The sequence below is a fragment of the Schistocerca serialis genome, chromosome 6 (assembly GCF_023864345.2).
Source record: "Schistocerca serialis cubense isolate TAMUIC-IGC-003099 chromosome 6, iqSchSeri2.2, whole genome shotgun sequence".
In the NCBI taxonomy this organism is placed as follows: domain Eukaryota; kingdom Metazoa; phylum Arthropoda; class Insecta; order Orthoptera; family Acrididae; genus Schistocerca; species Schistocerca serialis.
The window spans coordinates 563987362-564008762 of record NC_064643.1 but is presented as its reverse complement, the minus strand read 5'-3'; the positions used below and the strand labels follow the sequence as shown (position 1 = coordinate 564008762).

General features: G+C 40.9%; 1 protein-coding gene across 1 annotated transcript in view; it reads left to right on the top strand.

Annotated features, from left to right (window-relative positions):
* The window catches only part of LOC126484987 (solute carrier family 12 member 6), a 201732-nt gene that overhangs the window by 156169 nt on the left and 24162 nt on the right, over window positions 1-21401 (top strand). The window contains exons 17-18 of the mRNA XM_050108593.1: window positions 11615-11749; window positions 18337-18512. Coding sequence (XP_049964550.1) covers window positions 11615-11749; window positions 18337-18512 — 311 coding nt within the window. The remainder of the gene's footprint in view (window positions 1-11614; window positions 11750-18336; window positions 18513-21401) is intronic.

Here is a 21401-nt window from a genome sequence, read left to right as displayed (position 1 = left end):
ATGTAAGATGAAAGTATGATAATTGAATTAGATCATATTAACTGATTCTTCTGTCACTTCTTGGTAGAACAGTGTTAACTTATGTGTCATCAGGTAGTCGGTTAAAGCATGATGGGGCCTAGTAAGCCAAAAAGTGGTTAACAAAAAATAAATGAATGCTGTAGAACATGCACAATATTATGCTTTATCTTTATAACTGGTAAGTAGTTTAAATTGATCACTAGGTTTCCTTTTTCCCCATACCATATATGAGGTTTCCTTTGCTACAAATGTGAAACTTCAAGTGTAATGTATAAACAGTAACTCATAAACTGAATTTACTTAATACAAGGAAATAATGTGTATATGTCTCCAATCAATATGATCTTCATAGAACTGACTTACATCAGACTGTGGGAGAGTTGGGCAGGTCACTCCTACAAAATGCTAAAGCAGAGATCAGTGCAGATACCTTTTTTTCCCCAAACTGGCAAATTTTTGAGTACATATTATTTAAATTATACAGTACTGACAGCTGTTAATATCTAATGAGGAAAAAATAACAAAGACAAAAGGCTAAGATCTGTTGTAAAAAAGTGTAAATACATTTTAAGTTGGTGTGCTGCTTCTATGGAATTTGCATTTGTCTTAAGATGTCCATTGTCAATATTCTGTACTACATACTTTCGCAATCACTTTTCTGTATCTTTTTCTCTTTTCTTTGCTCTCTTCAAAGGTGCAAACACTTGTAGATTTCAACGAGGTACCATCGGAGGAGAAACTGCCTCTGGTTTGTTCATTTCATGTGTTAAATGCTTTACTTTTGCTTGTAAAACCTGCTTGAGCTCTCAGGAATGGCAGTTAATGGTTGTATTGATGAGATATCTTTTTTATTTTAAAAAAAATGTGTGTGCCTAGTTCAGGATACTTACTCAAACAGTTTTCCATGTCACTTTGTAGTCATTGAAACATTTCCCTGAATGTAATAATGTCAGTCATTCCTTGGAGCTGCAATATTTTCAGGTTGTAGCAGCATCCCCAGCACGTTTCATTGCCAGTTGCTTTATTTTTAAACCTTAGAATGCATGATAAAAGAATGAGGCCGAATCAGTGTCTCTTCAGACAGTTGTGCTTTAGTCACAACTTTAATAATATTTATGTCTAAACTGGCACTTCCAGTTTTACATTATGCTGTGGACTTAGTGTTTGATAGTACTTGTGGAGGATAAATACATTATTAAAGTATTAATTTGCAGTGGTGTTAACAACAAGAGTGCCAGTTATTTATGTAAGGTAGGCACTAGAATAATCTGGGTGCATTTGTAAGCATAAAGAATTGTTGAAATGTGCTGAACTGAGGAAATAGACTCCATGCAGTTAACAAGATAAGTAAGAATTATAAATCACTGAAAACCTTTCGCAGATAGAAATTATTCTGTTCAGGAATGAAGCTCTGTGACATTCATGAATATACATAACATCTCTCTCTCTCTCTCTCTCTCTCTCTCTCTCGCTCCCTCCCTCCCTCCCTCTCCCTCCCTCCCTCCCTCTCCCTCTCCCTATCTTCTTCCCTCCCTCCTCCCCTCCCCACTCTCACCTCTCTCTTTAAAGAACAATGCAGTAGAATTATCCAGGCAATTAGTTATTTATTCAGCGAACAATGACCCTGCAAATACTTCCATTCTAACCAAAACATATTGATGCTTCATATTTTCAGAAGCGGATTTAAACCTTTTCACTGTGTGAAAACAACAGCAGTTATGTATCATCAAAGAATTTCTGCAACCCCCTTGCATTCGCTAAAATATTAAAGATGGGTGTGAAATTGACCACATGAATTGTGGACACCAATATTTCATACAGTATTCAAGAAATATCAGATTCCTCGGGATGTTTGTTGCTGCTAGATTACCCTGTGCCGCATGGAGAAAGATATATGTGTAAATCTAGAATAATTGTTATTAAAAGTAGGAACATTGAGATCTCACATATCCTAACCAGCAATGACAAATAGAAAATAGACTTTTTCTTTCCAATGAGCCATTCGAAAAGTCCATGACTTAAATATGCAACTACTGCAGTAGTAACATACCAATCCTAAGCTTAGGGGAAACTTCAAAAAAGGGAAGTTCATACTTCATTATTTTGGGCACTAAAAATTCATTTTGAGATATTAACATTGAAGTCTGTATCTTGGAGACATGATTATTGGCATGCGTTGAAACAATAATATTTGGATGCAGTGTGGCAGCCATACCCCAAAATTGTGTGGACGGTGGCATGCCAGTGTTTGCCAGTGAGCACACATTTTACAGTTAGGGCAACCTTTGGCAACAGTTCAGCACCCACAGGCACAAAAGAGAGAAAAACAAAAGCCAGTGTGAGCTAGACGTCTGTGCCTTGTGGATGTTTACACCGATTGGAGATTCCATTGGCTGCGACCACGTGGGTCAAGTACAACATGTGCTCCCCTCTGACGCGTTTATGAATTAGATCAAGTGCCAATCATTTGTTCCATCCCATCATGTTCGCAAATTAAAGCAAAAGCCAGTGTGAGCTAGATGTCTGTGCCTTGTGGACATTTACACCGATTGGAGATTCAATTGGCTGTGACCAAGTACAACATGTGCTCTCCTCTGACGCGTTTATGAATTAGATCAAGTGCCAATCATTTGTTCCATCCCATCATGTTCGCAAATTAAAGCAAAAGCCAGTGTGAGCTAGATGTCTGTGCCTTGTGGACATTTACACCGATTGGAGATTCAATTGGCTGCGACCACGTGGGTCAAGTGCAACATGCGCTCCCCTCTGACGCGTTTATGAATTAGAACAAGTGCCGGTCATTTGTTCCATCCCATCATGTTCGCAAATTAAATGGCACCCCGCAAAATGAAAAGTAAGTTGCGTGTTCGGCTGGACACGTGTCCTTTGTCTCTCCGCAGCTGCAAGACCATACTACACACTCAATCACTGAGGAGTGTGCACTTTCCAGGACTGTGGTCGAGCTATTTACTGCAACCATGTGAGTGCAACATGTGAATGTTTGAGACAGTACTTCTCCAAGTTTTTTAGTGTACCAACAATTGTCAATAAAAGTGTTATTATTTAATCAGGTGTTTGATCAATTACCATTGCTTGAGCCTACACCCTGAACTTAAGTGTGTGGGTGCGGCAGTAAAAGCCAGCTCACTATACAATGGGCCTGAAAGCAGTAAAAACCAACCCGTTTCCCCTCTCTACACGGGTGCAAGTTGTAATAGTTGTGCAGACAGATATGCAGCTGGATGCCATCACAGAATCGGCTGATTAGATACACAACACATTGGCCACAATGCCTAGCACTGCAGCTGCAGCAGGCTACAACATAGTACCCCCACAGCAGCACACACCACCTGCAGCCTACATCTTGGACTCGGATCTACACCACCTAGTGCAGAACTAGGCCACACAGGTGGCATTACTTACCATACAGGTAGATAGGTTGGCGCACTTACAGCCAGAGGGCAGCAGGCTTCACACCAACAGCAGAACAGTCTACAGGTGACCCAGCTCATACAATTGGCAACCCAGCAACAGCCAATTTAATGGTACCCCACTGTCAGCAGAACCATCTCTGAGCAATTTCTGTTGGTACTATGCCCATTTCAAAACGAAGCAATAAAGTATTGTTCACCATGCTCTCACCTAAATGGCAGCTGCAACCAGGCCTAGATGCATCCAACTGCAGTATCAAAATGTCTGTTCATAATGGAACAGGGTGGGGGCACAAGGTACCTGATTGACACAGGTTTGCATTTATCCATTTTCACTCGGACGGTGGTAAGAGACCGTAGGAAGGCTGAAACTCTGTGTCAATGGCGGCAAACAATCCCGCCATAAAAATATATAGTACTCATCACTGAAATGTGGACCTCAGACTGAACTGCACATTTGTGTGGAGATTCATTGTGGTCAATGTCAATGTGCTGGTCCTGGACGTGAATTTCCCCAGCCACTACAGGCTGCTTCGTGACATTGCAAATGCCCAACTGATTGATTACACAACAAGTTTGAGGATATTGAGACTGCAACAGCAGGGAGTGTTCTTCAGCATAAAACCCATGGCATCACCCAGACCGTACACCAACATCCTTGAGAAATTCTCGGAGCTTACTGAGCCATCTGGGCACTGTGGGAGCCAAACATATGATGGTCCACCAAGCTTAGCCCTCCCACCTTGCGCCACCCAAGTCTTCTTAAACTTGATAGGCTCATAGTAACAAAGGCCAAGTTTGAAGGCATGGTGTGACAAGGCACTGTGTGACCAGCAAGTGCTCCATTGTCTTCCACATTACATTTAGTACTGAGAAAGGATAATTCATGGCCCCAAAGTGGGGATGTCCATGCACTGAATTCAGGGATGGTGCCAGACAGATAATCAGTTCCACATCTGGTGGACTTTAGCTGCACCTTGGCGGGCTCGACTATATTCAGGAAAATCAGCTGCGTAAAGGAGTACACGCAGATCCCCATTGTGCCAGAATACATTAAAAGAATAGCAATTTTCACCCCATTTTTGGCTCTTTGAGAGCATGCATGTGATGTTCAGCCTTTGGTGTTCTGCCCAGGCTTGGTAGCGTTTCCTGAATGGAATTTTGAAATGCTTGCCAGGCTATTTTCCACTGCTTGACAACATACTCATGTTCTCAAAGTCACCCGATTTCAACTGCTGAGCTCTAATGACAGTCTTTTGGTGCCTCAGTGAGGTTGGCATCATTACAAACATGTTGAATTGTGTATTCAGAGTGTTGGAGATCAAATTTCTAGGGCATCAAATCACCCCCACTTGTTCCAAGACTCCGTTGGACAAGGTACAGGCAATCTTCAACATGACATGCCTACAGACCCATGGGGGTCTCTGCTGATATCTCACCATGATTAGCTTTTACCTGCTATGGGCACAGCAGTCCAGCAACATGTTGGTGGCAGGTGGCAGCCACTCAGTTTCTCTGTGCACAAGTCATCGACATTGCAGTGCTTGTCGAGTGTGTATGTCCGTGCGGTGCTTGTGGTGTACCTGGCTGTGAAATATTTCCATTCATCAGTAGAAGACAGCACCTTCATTATTTTTACTGACCCATGAATTTCAGAGCAACAACATCAACTGTTCCCACACCAACTACACAACAGCTAGATTATGCGTCACAGTTCACCACAGACATTCATCACATTTCCAGGATGGACAATGAAATCATCGACTGCATGTCCCATGATTGTGCTGTTAGTCTTCCCCTGTGAACTTTGAGGACATCACCCAAGAACAGGAGAGTGATGAACAAATGTACAGATTCTGCCACAACACTTCCAGAGGCCTACAACTGGAACTAATGCCAATTCCCAGTTCCTCCCACAAGATTTGGTGCAATGTTGCAACAAGCACACATTGTCCAACAAGCACACATTGTCCATTTTTCCCAGAGAAATTCTGGTGAAGCGCATTTGCTGCTATCACACCCTGATGTAAACACCACTGTGAAACTTGTGGCCACACGTTTCATTTGGCTGGGACTCCGTGCTGCGTGCCAGTGTGCCAAAGTCGGGAGACATACCCATGCACTCATCGGCACTTTCCCTGTCGTGGCACTCTGCTTTGCACACATCCATGGTGACTTTGTGGACCCCTTTCCTCTGTTCCAAAGCAAGCAGTATCTACTTTACATTGGTGGACTTTTCCAAATGCTGGTCAGAAGGCTGGTGAGGGGCAATGCCAATAGGGGACATCACTGCTGAGACTATTGCCCCTGCCTTCGTTGACACCTAGGTGGCATGCTTCGGCTGCCCCATTCATATAACAGCAGAAAACAGTCTCCATTTTGACAGCTTGCTGTTAATGCACACTGCCCGACTTTGTGGCATCCGACTACTTTGAACTACCAGCTTTCACCCTGCATTTAACAGCATGGTCAGGTGGCTCCATTGGACACTGAAAGTGTCACTGACATGTCACAACATTGTCTGGATAGAATCACTTCCACACGTACTCAGCCTGTGAGTAACACCAGAGGGCAAGAGTGGAATTTCACCTGCAGACCTCATCTACAGTCAATCGCCTGCCATCCCCTCAACACCACCACTGGCTGAAAGTCTGTGCAGTCATGTGGTCGGCCTCTAACCATATGCACTGATATGGCACAGCACTGGCAGAGTATTGCTTCATACTGATTTGTAGCACTGTACGCATGTTACATTATGCACAGATCTCGTACAACAACCATTTAGGCCACTCTAATCAGGACTGTGCTGTGTGATTACCTATGATGAAAAGACTCTGCAGATCGAATGTAATGGCAAGTAGGCTAAAGTCATGATCAACCGAGCCAAGCCAGCTTATATCTTGATCTCTCTGGCCACTGTTCACTTCTTTGACTCAGTGGAGGACCTGTCTGTGGGTGACACTCTCCACCCAACCCGTCAGGCAGAGCCACTGGTGATGCGCAGACTCCGCCAGCTGTCACCATGCAGCCATGTGTGCCTCAACCTGCCCCCAGACCATTCCCCTCACTGGTGGCCTGACCATCTCCACCACATACCTAGCAGAGTACAGTGTGCAAACTGGCCTCTGCGTCTATTTCAAACACCCATGCTGCGTCATAATTATTTCATGCCGCATGATGCAGCCAGCACACATCTCACCTGCCTCCTGCCATTATGACACTGTCTGTGGTGGCCCACCTCACCAGCTCGCATTCCCACCAAGCTCCGGACACTGTCTTCCACACCACCGGGCTTGTCCATTGCACCTCCGGGACCCGTGCCAGAGTCCTGATGACGCCTTATCCGTGCAAGCTTAGGCTTCCATAGTCTCTGTGCCCACAACTGCTCTGTGTGTCAAGACCGCAGCAAGTGCCACGTCATGTTTCCACATTGGGTGTGTCAAGAACTCTTTGCATTATGAACCACACTTCTGCATGTGTGAACATTTTGTTTCATGTCGTTTATTCGTATTTAAACAGACATTGTTTGTGTGCCAGTGTCCTCTGAAGTGACATCTCTGCACTGAACATTTCCAGCCACACATCACCACGGACAGCTCCCAGACAGCACTGCTTGTCACTACTGTCACCAGCAGGCTGTGCGAGGACATACCTACCGTGCACCCTTCCAGCTGCGCACTGTGTCACGCACCACTGCCCAATCATCACTGACTAGCTGTTGAGCTCACATTGACATCAGAATGAAGTATGCAAGGCCTAAACATTCATTGGCCATGGACAGATCACTTTCACTTCTCATGGCTACAGAGCTTTCCTTTGTGTGATAGCCGTACCACAGAATTGCGTGGACAGTGGCACGCTACTTTTCACCTGTGAGCACAGATTTTACTGTCCGGCCAATCTTTGGCAACAGTGTAGCGCTCTCAGGTGCAGAAGAGATAAAAGCAAAAGCCAGTGCGAGCTAGACCTCTGGGCCTTGTGGACATCAACACCAGTAACATGTTCTGTTTGCCGTGGACCAAACTGGATGAGTACATGTGCTCGCCACCGACACTCTTGTGAATTTGAACAGATGCCAGTCACTTGCTCTGTGCATTCGAGTTTGCAAATTAAGTGGCGCCCCATGAGGTGAGAGGTAGCTTGGGCATATGGCAGACATGCATCCTTTGCCCCTCTACAGCTGTGAGACCATACTAAGCACTTGATCACTGTGGAGTGTGTACTGTCTAGGATCAGTATTCGAGCTATTTATGACAGTCATGCAACTGTATCATATGAACATTTCAGACAGTACCTCTGCATATTTTTCTAGTGTGCCAACCCTTTTCAGTAAATTTCTTATTATGTAATCATGTGTTTTTCAGTTACCATCACCTGAGCCTACATTCTGAACTTATTGTGTGGGTGTGGCAGTAAAAGCCGGCTCATTGCATGATGGATTTGAAAGTGATAAAAACTACTCATTCCCCACATCAGCAGCAATTTTTCTCCCCTTCATCCCATTACCTCATTTTCCTTATTTAGATAAAGCAAGTGCTGTATTTTGAAAGCAGTCTGTGGAAACTATATTTTTAAAAACAGAAATAAAACAAGTCAATAAATGATTTGATTACTTTTTTCGATATGAGAAGCAACTGTACCATCAGCATTGATGGTCTGGAGTGTCTTCTTAGTGCAATGACCAATGCTTTGCCCAACTGATGCTTAGATCCACTCTATAGATTAACATGAATATTCTGTCCCTTGTTTCTGCTTATTACCTGTAATTCTTTAACTGAAATTTGCATATTAGGTATGTAATAAGAGGAATGTGTAAACTTCAAATTTATTGACGCGCCAGCTTTGCCCAACATATGTCAGGAAACTTGCCAAAATTGCAGTGAAGCACTTGATTTGAATTGAAGACATTTGTGAAAAATCGGGCTAAACCTCAAATATAAAAAACTTAGAGATAAGTGTTGCCATCTGTTGCTGGGTATGGGAACTATCAAAATTGACATTGCTCCCATCCCTGAATATCCTAATGTGATATTTTTGAGTGAGGCCAATGTCAATTTTGATAGTTCCCGTACCCAGAAACAGATGGCAACACTTATCTCTAAGCTTTTCCATTTGAGGGTCAGCTCATTTTTCTGCACAATTCATTGTTAATCATGACTGTAGCACATCAGTGATATATAATAAGAGTGCTTATCTTTCTCACATTTCCTGTTTCTGAATGCACAGATTTTCACAATGTTATTTATCTTCTCCTCACAGCCATTTAATCATTTCTTGCACATCTTACAAGCCAGAAAAGAAAACCATACCATTTACTAATCCGTATGTACCTCACAACACACCATCCTTTGTGTTCCATATTCAGCAATGGCACAAGAAATAAGACGTTTTATATTAGCTTGTATCAGAGTCAGGAGTTTTCTCATATTCTGCAGTAAGAGAGAATAAGTGGACATTTTTAAATTTATTATATTTTAGTTATAATATGATGTAAACTGTGATAAAAAATATTTTAACATATGCATACTTTTGAAGACACAGGATTCGTTAAAAAAAAGTGTCCTTATAAAACACTCCTGAGCTCCCAACTGAAACAGGAGGTTAAATTTTCATCTGCAGTGGCTTTACATGAAGTCCTATGGGCAACGCCAGTGCCACTGTGAACAACAGCATACTGCAGCCAGAGAGAGGAGTTGAAAGGTGCTGTGGTTGTCTGTTTCAAGTGGTGATTTGCCTTATAGTTGATGTTCTTGTTCTTGTGTAGCTGTGGCTTCAGTGGTGCTCAGCACAAGGTAGTTTTTTGTGTGTGTGTGTGTGTGTGTGTGTGTGTGTGTGTGTGTGTGTTCATGTTCATTCATTCATAACATGACTGGACTGTATTTGGGGAACTTTGAGGACATTGCCTCTGACTTGGTCCATACAAATCATTGCCTCTGACTTGTTTCTTACAAAGCGTAGTTGCTATATTGATGACACATTCATTTATTGGCTCCATGGCTGTTAAATATGGTAGTGTTCTTAGACCACTTCTTTAGCATTCATTTCCACATTAAGGTCAGTATCAAGTTGGAGAAAGACTTTGAAAGACTTTGTTTTGCATTACCTACACACCCTTCTGCCAAAAATGCAGTGAAGTTTTCAGTTAAAATGCGTATAGGAAACCTACCCAAACTGCCTGACGTAGGCATAATCTTATCACCCACTTTCTGGGTTAGAAATGCGCTGCCTTCAGGAGGCTAGTGCATGAAGCAAAAATGATACACATGTGAAAGCTTCCCATTAGAATTCAGTCTTAAAAAAAAAAAAGCAAAGTAATATATTGCAACTCATTTCAATCTGCTCCCACAGGCAAAACATCTCCAAGAAGGAGCATAAAAATTTCTCACTTTTGTCATTTTGTGACATATTCTCAGTGAAGATTAGTCAGCTCTGAACTATATTAAATTAGTTTGCAATGCTTCAGTCAAAAGGTTGAAAGTCTTGAGGCATCTTGCAAATGTAAACGTTATTATGTTGGTCAAACATTGAAAATTAGATGTGTTGCTACCTATACTCAGCAACAAAACATGGTTTAGAAAAAGGACACACATTTGTATTCAACAGCACTTCAGTTTTGATCTCACAGATCTTCCCAGCGTGGTAGATTATTAATGTCCTTTCAAGTGCCCAGCCAAGGTGTTGATTCCATTTTATATACAATACTGTGATAACTAATCCAACAACCCATGAGTTGCGAGCCATGTTGTTGTCCAGGCAGTAAGTACGCTGTGTTATTACACAGCACATAGCCCCTGGAGAGGGTGACTGGGTTGGCCATCAAAATATTGGTCCTAAAATGGAATCAGCAACTTGGCTGAACTTTCAAGCGCACTGCCATTATAATCACGTAGACAAACAATGTCTGATTCAGCATAATGAAGTGGTGGGAATACTGATAAACAGCTCAGTGCAGATGGAGGTACACACCTCAGTAATGATGGGGGCTTGCAGCCCATTGCAGCTTTATGTCAAACAAATATGTTGTTAAAAGGGATGTGGCAGATTTAGAATGAAAACATTGCCTTGTGTTTTGTCAAACTGAGAGCTAGAAAAGTGGGGCCTGGTAACACAGGATGTAAGGATGATGAAGCCATCAACCACACAACTATCAGTTACCACTTGATGCCATCCAAGAAATACTCTATGAAAATCTCTTAAAAATTTAATCAACATGTCTGGCTATTGCCCCAAATCAGTGAAAGACAGTCTGTGCATAAAATTGTCCTATATGTGTTTTAATGGTCCAAAACAAGACTAGCATAATTCACAGCAGTAACACTAATTCTGATTTTTGATACTTCATTCTTGCAGTATTTCTCTATAAAGTTTAACAAACTGAATATCTAGCACTACAAATACATTACTTAGGATTCGAATCTAAGGCTGGATAGATAATTAAGTTCACATTTGAGACGTTGTTGTATATGCTTGGTTTTTGAATCACATACTATGTATTTCTTAAGCGAAACAGCAAAGGAATTAACAAAAATTTGTTGCCGTTGCTTGAAACTATTTACAGTAAAGTAGCCACATTCTTAACCCACTTAAAGCCATTGATTTTTTTTAGTCTGTCTGCTGCTTTCTGCTCACTGCTTCTGTAGCAGAAAGGGTTTCCATTTCACAGAACACTGACACTTATTTGTTATTCAGTTTCCTTGTTGATTGCAGTTACAGTGATTAGTTGCACTCTAAATCCATAAGCCTGTTTTACCCTTTACAAATTAGTGCTGTGTACAGAAATCCAAGCATGCTGAATCTACCCATACAGATATTACTTTTTTTGCAAATAGGTGCAATTTTTAAATTCTTAAATTATGTAATTAATTTTAAAGCTGCTATTGCTGCCTTCACACTTGATGCTATTGCTAATATGAACTTGCAACTCTTTGTTGTAAGCTTCTTAATATGTGTCAACATTAAATGTACAGTCTTTTGAGAAAGAGATCTTCACAGAAATTGAGTGACACTTCTGTAATCTATGATTACTGAAAAGCTTTATCAAATAAATACTTCTAGTGTAGCTTTTCTGTACTTAAGATGGGATTTGGTTAAAAGAAGATACAAGTAGCTTGCATGTTTGTTAGCCAGTGCAAACAAATTAATATTCTGAAACATTTTAACAGGTTCAGGCCATTGTCGACCATCACCACAATGTTGATGTGAAGACTGCTACAAAAGTTCGATTCCAAGAGCCTGGGAAGGAGGGAGCTGAAAAGAAAGCTGAAGAGACAACTGAGGAAGAGTCATCTAAAAAGCAAGTATGTATTATGTTGAACTGGAACTTTCGGATTGTTTATCAATATAGTTTTTGTGTATATTTTAATGGTATATAACAAGTCAAAAGTAATTAAAATTTAGTTGTGTTTGATAAAGCAAAGTAATTTTAGTTCCCATGCTTTGTACCATAAGGCTTTCATGTTTAACATTTCAGAATCACATCCTAATCAGACGTATACCTGCAGACTTCCCACATTAAGGCACCAGTCACTACCTCTAAAACCCTGATCCCACCTGACAGTGCTTGAAACTGCTGGTAATATGCACATTTTTTTTTTCTTGGCCGGTTTTGGTTGAGAAAATGTGTAATTTGTTGTGGGATATTGAGGAGTATTCCCACTTCAGTCCCTATAGTTTCTTTAAGTTCTGATAGGTGGCAGCACTGTGTATATGTATGGCATCAGTAATGGAGGCATGTTACAAGCAGAGGTCCCATTGAATTTCTTGTTGTGGGAAATCAGAGCATCACAGGTATTCATAGGTGCTTGCAGAATGTCTACGGAGACCTGGCAGTTAAACAAAACCATGGTGAGTTGTTGGGAGAGGCATCTGTCACCATCACAATAAGGTTGCACAAACTTGTCTGATCTTCCACATACTGGCTGGACACAAACAGCTGTAACTTCTACAGTGTTGGAAAGTGTGAACTCTCTCATTTGAGTTGATCAACGGATCACAATCGAACACCTCACTACACTACTGGACTCTGTCAGTAGTGCTGACACACTTGTCCACCAGTTGGGGTACTCCCAACAGTGTGGGTTCTTTGCTGCCTTACAGAAGACCATAAAGAGCAACAAAGAATCATGTGTGTGCAGAATTCTTGCATGTTATGAGGCTGATCATGACAATTCTTTGTGGAACCGTACGTTGATGATGCGGGAGGTTATTGATGTAGCAAGACATTGGCTGTGATGTCGACCAGTAGAATGGTACCATGCAGGCATATAGATCCTCCCAAGAAAGTGGCATGAAGCCATCGCATTGAACAGAGATTATATTGAAAAATAGGGTTTTTTAGCCAACAGTGTGGAAAACAACATTGTGTGTTCGAATCTGGAATAAAATCAACCTGCTTTAAGAAAGAAAAAAAAAATATTGCATTTTTTTACTTAGCATTTTTTGTATTTCAAATTAACTGACAACATATTGATTACCTGTACCCTTAGTAAAAACATAATCTTTTTGTTCCTTAAGAATCTTTTGCCAGATCCATTTTATCTCATCCCTCTTCTCAATAAACCACCATCTTCTGTATCAGTATTTGACCCTCTTCTGATGTCAGGGAACCTCTTGCTCATGAAACTCACTAATACAAACAGTTTCCCACCATTGATTGCCTTTCTCTATAAAATGGATGAAATATTTTCATAAAAATTCAATTCCTAACAATATACATGTTGTTAGACAATTCACTACAGGCTTCCAGGTGTTGTAAAGGTGGCTTACAAAGCTTTGATAAGAAAATAAGTTTAAATGTTGGATCACTTTCAAATCTCCCATTTGTGACATAAGCAAGCCTGATACACATTTTGAAGACACTGATATGAGTGGGTGTCAGTAATTTCACTTATAAGTGGAAAAGTTTGTGTAAAATTATATTATTAAAATTCGTTACTTCATGCATAACTATTTATATTTTATCAACAATCTAGGGAAAGACAGATTGATACTTACTGTAAATGTGTCACATTAAGTTGCAGACAGGCACAATTAAAACATACACACTGCTTTCGGCCACAGCCTTTGTCAGATAAAGAGAAATATACATCAGTCGTTCACACTATCAATTTCATCTCATGCCCACATGACCGCCAACTCCAGCAGATCATGCCCGAGCTGCCTCAATTAGCAGGCTTCTGATGAAGGCTGTGGCCGAAAGCTGTAAGTTTCTTTTAATTGTGCCTGTCTGCAACTGAATGTGCCACATTTATGATAGATAGCAATTTTTTTTTTGTCCACACATTGTTGATATTCTTAACTGTAGTTTTCATTTATTTATATTTTATGCAATTATGATAATTTTGGAGCTTTAATATGAAAAGCTATAAATTAATTTTTACTTTTATTAATTGGTGTATCAGCTAACTGAAACAGTGTTTTTGACAATGATGTAAAGCATCTAAACCTCTTTCCCTAAAGGTAAATTTTTTTCTTCTTCTTGCTGGCACTTGGGAGAAAGTTATTGTGGAATGGAGTTGTCATGTTTGTGATGTGGTAGAAATGGAACAAATTTGATTGGTATTAGTAGCTCAAGGGAGTCAGTTGATGTTATAAATTACGTTAGCCTGATATTTCAAGAAACGACAATACATCCATTATAAGTCAGTTTTTTTTCATTTCATAGTTAGTGATTCGTCGAACAATCATAATTCTGGAATCAATATATATTATTCACACAACGAAGACCTGTGGACGAAGTCATACTCTGAAAAGAAGACAATGAGGCCAACTTCAATATGGTCAGCTAAATAAAAAGTTATATTTTAGTAAAGTGAACATGCTCTTTAGTGACTTTCCTTCATAATAATGACAAAAGAGAAGTCCACTTGTTGCAATGATGAGAAGAGCTAAAGGTGGAAAAGGCTTTGGAGAGAGTAGGAAGTGAAAGATAAATACTGTGTCAGCTTCAGTCAGAGATGATAGAAGGGACAGGACTGAAAAAGATGTTTTAAAGAGGAGAAGAAATGAAAAGTGAAATGAACAGTTCAATAAAGGTTAGCAGGAGAGCTTCTGTAAAGTTTGGAAGATAGGAGGCGAGGTATTGGCAGAAGTAAAGCTGTGAGTACCGAGCGTGAGTCGTGCTTCGGTAGCTCAGATGGTAGAGCACTTGCCCGCGAAAGGCAAAGGTCCCGAGTTCGAGTCTTGGTTGGACGCACAGTTTTAATCTGCCAGGAAGTTTCAGTTCAATAAAGAGTTGGGGGAAAGCAGAAAATAGGGGGAGTTAGTGGACTGAAGAGAATAAGTGATGGAATGTGCTATTGATGCAAGGGAGGGAGGAAGGTGTTACAGGAGGTTATTCCTTGAGGGTGGGCAGGATAGCAGGAGATGTTGGAGAATTAATTCTTATCTCTGGGGTACAGAGAAACAAGTACTGAAGGTACTGACTGGGAGGATTCAAATTGTCCATGTGATTTGGCACTGATTAATATTTTTTAAGTGAAGCTGTAAAGTATGCTCAGCAGCTGCACATTGGTTGTCACAGGGCAGACAGTTCTCTGTGTCCATTCGTGCACTCCGCTAGTTTAGTGGTGATCATTCTCCTATAGAAAACGAATGATAACACAGCATCTTTGGTCCCACATATTCTTCTATTTATGATTTTGTAAGATCTACCAGTAATGAAATGATCATATGGCATTGTGTGGTGCAGATGGGGTAAGTACTAGTGGGTGGGTGCATCTCCAGCAGTGATATTTGCAAGTATAGGAACATTGGAGTAAAGATAATGGTCTGGTAATACCATTGTCATATGGTATGACACTGATGTTACAGAGATTAGGAGAGTGATGGAAGGTAATAATGGGTGATGTGGAATGTATATCAGGGACAGATGATCTAATTTCAGGGTGAGACTTGAGAAATACATAGCAGTGCCAGAGTTATATATCAAGACATCTTGAATGCTGCCGTCCGCAGTGGCCGAACGGTTCTAGGCGCTTCAGCCTGGAACTGCGCGACTGCTGCAGTCGCAGGTTCGAATCCTGCCTCGGGCATGGATGTGTGTGATGTCCTTCGGTTAGTTAGGTTTAAGTAGTTCTAAGTTCTAGGGGACTGATGACCTCAGATGTTAAGTCCCATAGTGCTCAGAGCCATTTGAACTACTTTGAATCTTGAAGGCTGACAAAAGGATGTTGCGATGGTTTTTTAATTTTTTTATTATTATTTATGTATTTATTTCAAATTGGAGTTGTATTTGTAGGAAGATGAGAGGAGGAGACTGCCCGGAACATTTGTTCATGGACATGGTTTGTGAGGTATTTGCAGGAGAGGAAAGCCTGGATCTGATTGTTGGTATTTTTGCTGTAGAAAGTATATTTGCCACAGATGCCTAGGTTGTAGGGAAAGGAGCATTTGATGCTGCTTTGGCAGCTGCCATCTCATCCACATCAATTGCTCACATGATACTTTTTGTGTTAGCAGAAGAGCCAACACCGTGTTACGAGTGGAGACCGAAATGCACACGTTTTAGCTCACGCAGGCTGGCATGAGGAGGGAAGAACTATACTGACCTGAGGTCTGGAACATGACAAGGAATGAGAATTCAGAAAGCGGATGTAATTAGTTTGATACTTAACTTTAACCCATTAATGATGAACGTCACTCTTGACGGTACATGATTGACATATTATCTGTTCAGAATACATTTTTGAAGATATGAATTATAGTAACTGAATATGGCGCCTTGCTAGGTCGTAGCAAATGACGTAGCTGAAGGCTATGCTAAACTGTCGTCTCTGCAAATGAGAGCGTATGTAGACAGTGAACGATCGGTAGCAAATTCGGCTGTACAACTGCGGCGAGTGCTAGGGAGTCTCTCTAGACTAGACCTGCCGTGTGGCAGCGCTCGGTCTGCAATCACTGATAGTGGCGACACGCGGGTCCGACATATACTAACAGACCGCGGCCGATTTAAAGGCTATCACCTAGTAAGTGTGGTGTCTGGCGGTGACACCACAATACTAACAATTTTTAGTTCACACAATCGGTGAGGTCTCTAACTTCAAAGCTGATGTGCGTTTTGGACCTAACTTCAAAGCTGATGTGCGTTTTGGACCATCAGTTCCATTCTTTAGGTACTACCTATCCTGGTCCAATTTTTAGAATACAACAGCACTTAAAACTAGTTTTCGAGAAGCGTTTTAATTTTGATTGACATTGCTCTCTATGACATAAAGAAGTTGAGGGATTCATTCATCCTCATAAACATTTAACAAGAGCCATCAACAATGCTTCTTTATTTAATGCATGAAAAACATGATCATTACGTTGAACATGAGTGATGTTTTGTGTATTTTTAATTTACTTAACAACTCTGTTTACATTGCTTTTAGTATCCTGGCAAGATGAGTTGCAACTTTGACAAAGTCTGTGGTTGATATCTTTTATCCGCTAAAGCAGGCACCACTTTATTCTAGTTTGGTTACACAGATTTAAGATTTCTATACTTTTCAGATTTCCTGTAAAAATAATAATGAAGTTTTTATTAATATAGGTATAGAAATTAAATACAAAAAGAAATTTGAATAAACTGATAGTATTTTTACAGCTTAGTGGTAAATGTGAGTTGTTCATTTATGGACTTCTTGAAATTGTGAGCTGCAGAAGAATAGTAAAATTTAGTTTGCTGGCAAACTTCAAATATTGGTGCATCTCACAGAAAACATGAACTTTTGGTTGTACAGTACGTTATTGTGTATGGAAATCTGGTGGCTGATTGGAAGGCAACACTAGTAGTTGATTGATAGGAAATAGTGTTTTGGCAGTCCATTGCCTGTGCTACTCTAGTAAATGAAAGGTAGACAGTTCTCACTGGGGTCTGGTAGGCAGTAGCAAGTTGGCAAGTTGTACCCAGGGGTAGGGTTTTCCTGCAGTAAAGCATTAAGACTGTGTGGCAGTTCTCTTGTGATTGCTGTTTATGCTGTTAAACACAAGTCAAGTGAAGCTGCTGGCTGGTGAACACAATTGAGCAGCCGGGCTGGAGTTGCTGGCAGCCAGGCTGTAGATAACTTATATCCATTCTCCCTGGTCATGCTGGTAGGGCATTTGATTGTTTCAATAGTGTCTCTTGTTTATTGCTACTTTATCCACAGCTGTTGAGTAAGCACACGGGGTTCCAGAAAATTAATAGAACAGCCACATTCCTAGTGGTGTTCAGCTACAGTGACCTGTTATTCTGTCCCAGTCATATGTAGTGTTCATGCTCCAACATGTGAGTGCTAATGGGTCTCTCAGTTTCACTGACACAGACTTTCCTACTTTCACACTGAAGTGTGGAGGGTATCCATGGGATCCTTAGTGAGCCTCTACATATCTTGGATCTTGGAGCCACTTTGGAATATGAGTTTGATTTCTCTGTGATGCAGAACCTTTCCTCCATATCAGTGACTCCTCTGACATGAGGTAGGTGAGCAGCAGGAAGAGTTTCTTTTGTACCATTGTCTGTCAAGAGCCACTGTACAGCCATTCTCCTTCATAGCAATCTCTCTTCATATTTGTCCAATGACATCCCAGATACGTGACGTTAGTAGCCACCAGATGACTGAAATACAAACTATACAGTGAAAGACATTCATCAGTATCCAGCTGTTAACTGCCCAGAAGAAGACCAAAAAGAGTCAGTCAAAATGTCAGCGATTTATTTTATAAAGACACAGTCTAATACCCAAAATTATTTTATTCACAATAACACTGGCCGAGGAAGCATATGTACTTATAAGTTAAACTGTGCTTTGCAGAATAAACTTGTATCAACTGATTTTCATTCATATCAATTTTTATTCCATTTATGTTGTGTGCATACTGTAAAAGAAGACTTTATCCTGCTTATGAATATTTCATTTTCCAGAATGAAGATTGCTCTAATACGAAAGAAAATGATGGTGACAATAATTCTACACACTCAGAATCCCAAAAGCCTCAACAGCAGGAAAAGCCACAAGAAAATAAGTCCCCAGAAAATTCAACAGATGTCAGCAATAAGCAGGAATCAGAAAAGGGCAAGAAAGTCCAAAACATAACACCGTAAGTGCCAAAAAAATATTGTTATAATTTTAAATCATTTTCTTCTTGCATAATGTGGTTATTTTGTTTGTCTTGTTTCGTTAAAGATCCATAATGGTGCAGTTAATGTCATTGCTCGTAAGAGATATCATCATGCTATTTTTCAGCCCTGATCATCTGCATGTTCTATACCTTTTGTGTAGCATCAAAATAGTGTGGCACCCATTTGAAGCAATGTTATCTTCAGGGAAAAAATATTATTTATGTTTAGAACATTAATATGAAGAGAATTAATTCAGTCAAAGAATAAAAAGCAAGACAAAATGACCGAAAGTTACTGACGTTACTGATGAATGATAATCATTACACATTCTCAAATGTTCCTAGTTAAGAATTATGGTTAATGAAAATTTGGGCATAAATTTGTGCTTTGGGGCCAAGTTTGTCGCAATGAAGTAAAGCTACATACTTGGTTAATATTGCGGCTGCCATTCAGAATCGTGATAGTTGAGATGCTGAGTCACAGATAGGCACAACAAAAAGACTCTCACAATTATAGCTTTCGGCCGTAAAGGCCTTCATCAACAATACAAATAAACACACACACACACACACACACAAACGCAACTCACACACATGACTGCAGTCTCAGGCAACTGAAACCACACTGCGAGCAGCAGCACCATTGCACCTTCACAGCCTGTGTCATATGGCTCCTTCCCGTCAACACCAGCTTTTCTGAATTGCACAGGTGGGAACTTTCCCTGCAATACATCCTATGTTCCCGTAACCCTCCTGGTCTCAACCTTCATTAAGTTACTGTCCTCTCCCATCCAGCCTGTTCCATGTTCCCATTCCAGCACCACACGAGCCGTCATTCCAGCACCACATGGTCTTTTTATTTTTCTCCTTTTCCGCTACCCCTCCCCCCCACTGCCCACCATCTAAGCTGCAGCACTTTACTGTCTGCCATCCCCCCATACTATCCGTCCCCCTCCCCGCCCCAGTCTCCTCCTTACCTCCACCTAGTTGCCACTCCTATCTTGCAGTGGTGCTGCTGCTCGCATTGTGATTTCAGGTGCTTCAGACTGCAGTCATGTGTATGTGTGTGTGTGTGTGTGTGTCTGTCTGTTGTTTACAAAGGCCTTAATTGCTGAAAGCTTTAATTGTGAGTGTATTTTTGTTGTGCCTATCTGCAACTCTGTATCTCAATTGCAGAAATATTGTATGTAAAAATGAGATCATTAACATGTCTGGATAGCTGAAAACTTGTTTTATATCAGTGGTGCTGATGAAATCAAAGCTGGAGAGAACGTTAGAGTAAATGAAAACAGGAAAAATAATGGAAGATGGCTCAAAACCTGAAGAAACATAGAATTAATGAGAGAAATGGAAGTTGAATAAGTGTAGGAGGAATAATTGTGCTGTCCATGTGAAGGTATCACAAGAAAATTTTGTTTGGTTGGGTGGGTGTTCACACACAGGAATTAATATATGAAGCTATCTGGAAAATAAGTAACATAGAATGTTGCTGTTTCCTGCACCACTCATTCAGTGCCATCATCCCTACTGAAATCCTGACTGCTAAGGAACTTCCTCATATGAAAGATAAGATGAAACTCATTTGGTCCCAAATCAGGGCTGTAGAAATGATGATGTAGTTGTCCCCTTACGTTTCATGTCTGGCCCAGTTTTGTTATGCCAAGCACAGTGGCATTATTTGAAAATAGTAGTTAACTTTCTCCTTGTGTTATAAGCCATAATGATTGTGGTATAGATGGTGATAGAGTTGTTACTCCTGATGGTGATTTGCATTTACATCTCTAAACAACAAGGTTATTTTCACTTCTTTACTCATCTCTTCTGGACACTACTAACACATCATTTACTATCTTTGGTATTGTAGCAGTACAATGGAGACAAGCTGTATAAATTGTACAATATGTTCAAATACATACATCAAAAAAAGTTTTGTATCACCTCAGTTCCAAGAGTTCTGGAACCTGTACAGAAAACTGGAATAGAGATCAACATAAACATCATTTTCACCCTTTTTATTGCTCATGAAAACCACACATCACATGTTTTACCATCATACAGCAAGACCTTCAGAGGTGGTGGCCCAGACTGCTGTACACACTGGTACCTCTAATACCCAGTAGCACGTCCTCTTGCATTGATGCATGCCCGTATTCGTTGTGGCATACTATCCACAAGTTCATCAAGGCACTGTTGATCCAGATTGTCCCACTCCTCAATGGCGATTCGGCATGCATCCCTCAGAGTGACTGGTCGGTCACATCGCCCATAAACAGCCCTTTTGAATCTATCCCAGGCATGTTCGATAGGTTCATGTCTGGAGAACATGCTAGCCCTGATAGTCAAGCCATGTTATCCTGAAGGAAGTCATTCACAAGATGTGCATGATGGGGGCGCGAATTGTCATCCATGAATACAAATGCCTCACCAGTATGCTGCCAATATGGTTGCATCAGTTGGAGGATGGCATTCATGTATCGTACAGTCGTTATGGCACCTTCCATGACCACCAGCGGCATATGTTGGCCCCACATAATGCCACCCCAAAACATCAGGGAACCTTCACCTTGCTGCATTCACTGGACAGTGTGTCTAAGGCGTTCAGCCTGATCGGGTTGCCTCCAAACACGTCTCCGACAATTGTCTGGTTGAAGGCATATGCGCCATTCATCTGTGAAGAGAATGTGATGCCAATCCTGAGAAGTCCATTTGGCATATTGTTGGGCCCATCTATCCACAGTGCATGGTGTCATTGTTGCAAAGATGGACTTCACCCTGGACATCAAGAGTGAAGTTGCGCATCATACAGCCTGTTGCATACTGTTTGAGTCGTAACACATCCTGTGGCTGCACGAAAAGCATTATTCAACA